The following is a 2,417-nucleotide window of genomic DNA, read 5'->3' as shown; positions in this document are numbered from 1 at the left end:
AAAGCACTGAGTAACAGTCACCACAATATCACTAGGGTAATTTCTTAAATGTCTGGTAGGTGTTAAAGAGTAGTTTTAAGTTTTGATTAAGAATAAAAAAAAAAAAAAAAAAAACCCACACCCTGAGACTCAGGAGCTGTGCGAGCCTCGAAAAAGAAGGCAAAGGGCAAAGAAATGCAGTGAATGTTATTTGAGAGATGTTATAAAATAATATAATTCCTACACACTGGACTAGATGATCCCTRGAGGTCCCTTCCAACCTCAACCATTCTGTGAGACTTACAAAACTTCAGCATAATGAAGCTAGCAAATAAGAGGAAAGATGTTACCAAAGCAAATCTTGAACACGTAGAAACACAAAAACACGCCTAACGTCTGTGAGAGAACTGTTGTATTGTAAAAGTGAATAATATATTCAAACAAAATTTCAGAAGATGCTTTTCAGTGTTTTTCACCAATGAATTGCAATTTCTCTATCAGACCTCTTATTTTGAGGTAATAAGGGGAAAGTTGTCTCAAACACTAAGAATCAGAAACATTTTTTAAAATGCAATGTAATCTCAAATAACAATAGTAATGTTGGCCTAGCTTCCTTGATAAAAACAAAACATAAATGAAGATTGCCTTAATTTTAAAATGAAATTTAATCTGCTCTACCATTCTCGCTTCAATTTGGATGGGGTTCATCTGTGAATTTAGGAGATGTTAGGGGGTTAGTTGAACTAYTGAAGTATCAAATCTCTGTTTAGAGATCTGGAGAAAAGGTCTGCAAACCTGAAACCTCWGAAGTTACAGAGGTGTAAACACACCATAGGCCAGTAACATGATCAGAAAGTGCCTTTATTAGCAGCAGTCTTCTCCGAAAGTTATTAGTGTTTCAACAATCTCTTACAGCCTAAGAACTAATGAACAAGTAAGAATTCACAGACAATAACCCTTAAAAAAAATAAGTATTTATCCCGAATTCCAGCTCAGCTTTGCGGCTTACAAGCTGGCCTGGACGTACTCCGGCCACCTCTCCGAGAGCAGCTGCGGCTCCGCGCGGCCAAGGGCGGCAGCGGCGCCCGGGCTCAGAGGCGAGCGCGCCAGGGAGACGGGAGGAATCTCCTCCTCACCTTGCACCCAGATTCCCTGCGGGAACCCGACACGCCGCTGCCCCGCGCGGAGGCGCCCGAGGCCTGCGCGGGCAGCGCCGCCTCCCCGCACGGTTTCCCCCTTCCCGTCGGCATTCCCGGGATTTGAGGGAGCCGCTTTCGGCCCCGCCTGGCGGGAGGAGCGGGGCGCTGCAGGGCCCGGGCCCGCCCCGGGGAGGCACCGCGCATGCGCAGAGGCCGCTGCTCCGCAACCGCCGGCTGAGCGCTCGCGGCGGCGCCGCGGAGGAGCGGGGCGGAGGGGCGGGGGAGCCGGCGGGGGACGGGGTGCGCGCCGCCAACCGCCGCCAACCGCCGCCAACCGCCGCCATGTGGAAGCTGGTGCCCGCCGCGGGAGCAGGTGAGGGAGCGCGGCGGGGCCTCCCCTGCTGCGCCTGCGCGGAGCCCCGCCCCCCCCGCGGCGAGGGGCGCCCCAAAGCGGAGCCCCCCCCCTCACATCCCCCCGCTCCGGGTGCTTCGTGTCTGTATCCAAAACCGGTATTCAGAAAGTAACAAAAACGTTAAAATACGAAGCGTTAGGCTTAGACCAAGCTTCTGAAGTGGCCCTGGGAGCTTTGCGGTGTTTTCAGTGGGCTGAGCTGATGTTCCTCTCGCCCGCTTCCCTCCAGGGGAGCCCTACCGGCTTCTGGCCGGCGCGGAGTACGTGGTGGGGCGCAAGAACTGCCCCGTCCTGCTCCAGGATGACCAGTCCATCAGCCGCAGTCACGCCGTGCTCGCCGTGGGCCGTCCCGCCGCAACCCCCGTAAGTAGCCAGACCTTCAGAGCCCCTCCGGCGTGCCCTGTGTGGGGATCGACTCTGCCTATGGAGTTTCGCTTTCATTTCTGCTTCCCTGGTGTCTTGTGAMTGGAAAGGAAAGGGGATCGCCTGTCCTTCCTTAGTCTTGAAGTCTCCTCCAGCTTGTCACCCTGTGTTGGGAAATTGAGTGCCACAGTGCCGCTGGTTCAGCTTCCCATGGGAGAAGCTGGGATTCCTTCCCTCCCCAAGGGAGGATCCATTAGGAGTTTGTGTTAAGGTAGTAATACCAGAAAAAATACACAATTAAGTTTCCCTGTTTAGACAAGCTTTAGGTCGTGGTTCTGCAAGGTGYTTCAGTTGTCATCTCCCCATCGTGGTTCATAGAATAGAATGCYSAARGTTGGAAGGGACCTCAGAGGTCATCGAGTCCAACCCCCCTGCTCACGCAGGGTCACCCAGAGCACGTGGCACAGGGCTGCATCCAAGCGGGTTTTAAAGATCTCCAAAGAAGGAGACTCCACAACCTCTCT

General features: G+C 52.8%; 1 protein-coding gene across 1 annotated transcript in view; it reads left to right on the top strand.

The window, feature by feature from the left end:
- Positions 1-2,417, top strand: part of NBN (nibrin) — a 22,085-nt gene that overhangs the window by 1,974 nt on the left and 17,694 nt on the right. The window contains exons 2-3 of the mRNA XM_026054560.1: positions 971-1,491; positions 1,760-1,893. Coding sequence (XP_025910345.1) covers positions 971-1,491; positions 1,760-1,893 — 655 coding nt within the window. The remainder of the gene's footprint in view (positions 1-970; positions 1,492-1,759; positions 1,894-2,417) is intronic.

Source organism: Nothoprocta perdicaria, unplaced genomic scaffold, assembly GCF_003342845.1.
Source record: "Nothoprocta perdicaria isolate Ctin4 unplaced genomic scaffold, notPer1 scaffold_122, whole genome shotgun sequence".
Lineage (NCBI taxonomy): Eukaryota > Metazoa > Chordata > Aves > Tinamiformes > Tinamidae > Nothoprocta > Nothoprocta perdicaria.
Note: the sequence above shows the minus strand (reverse complement) of the source record. Positions and strands in the feature narration are given on the sequence as shown.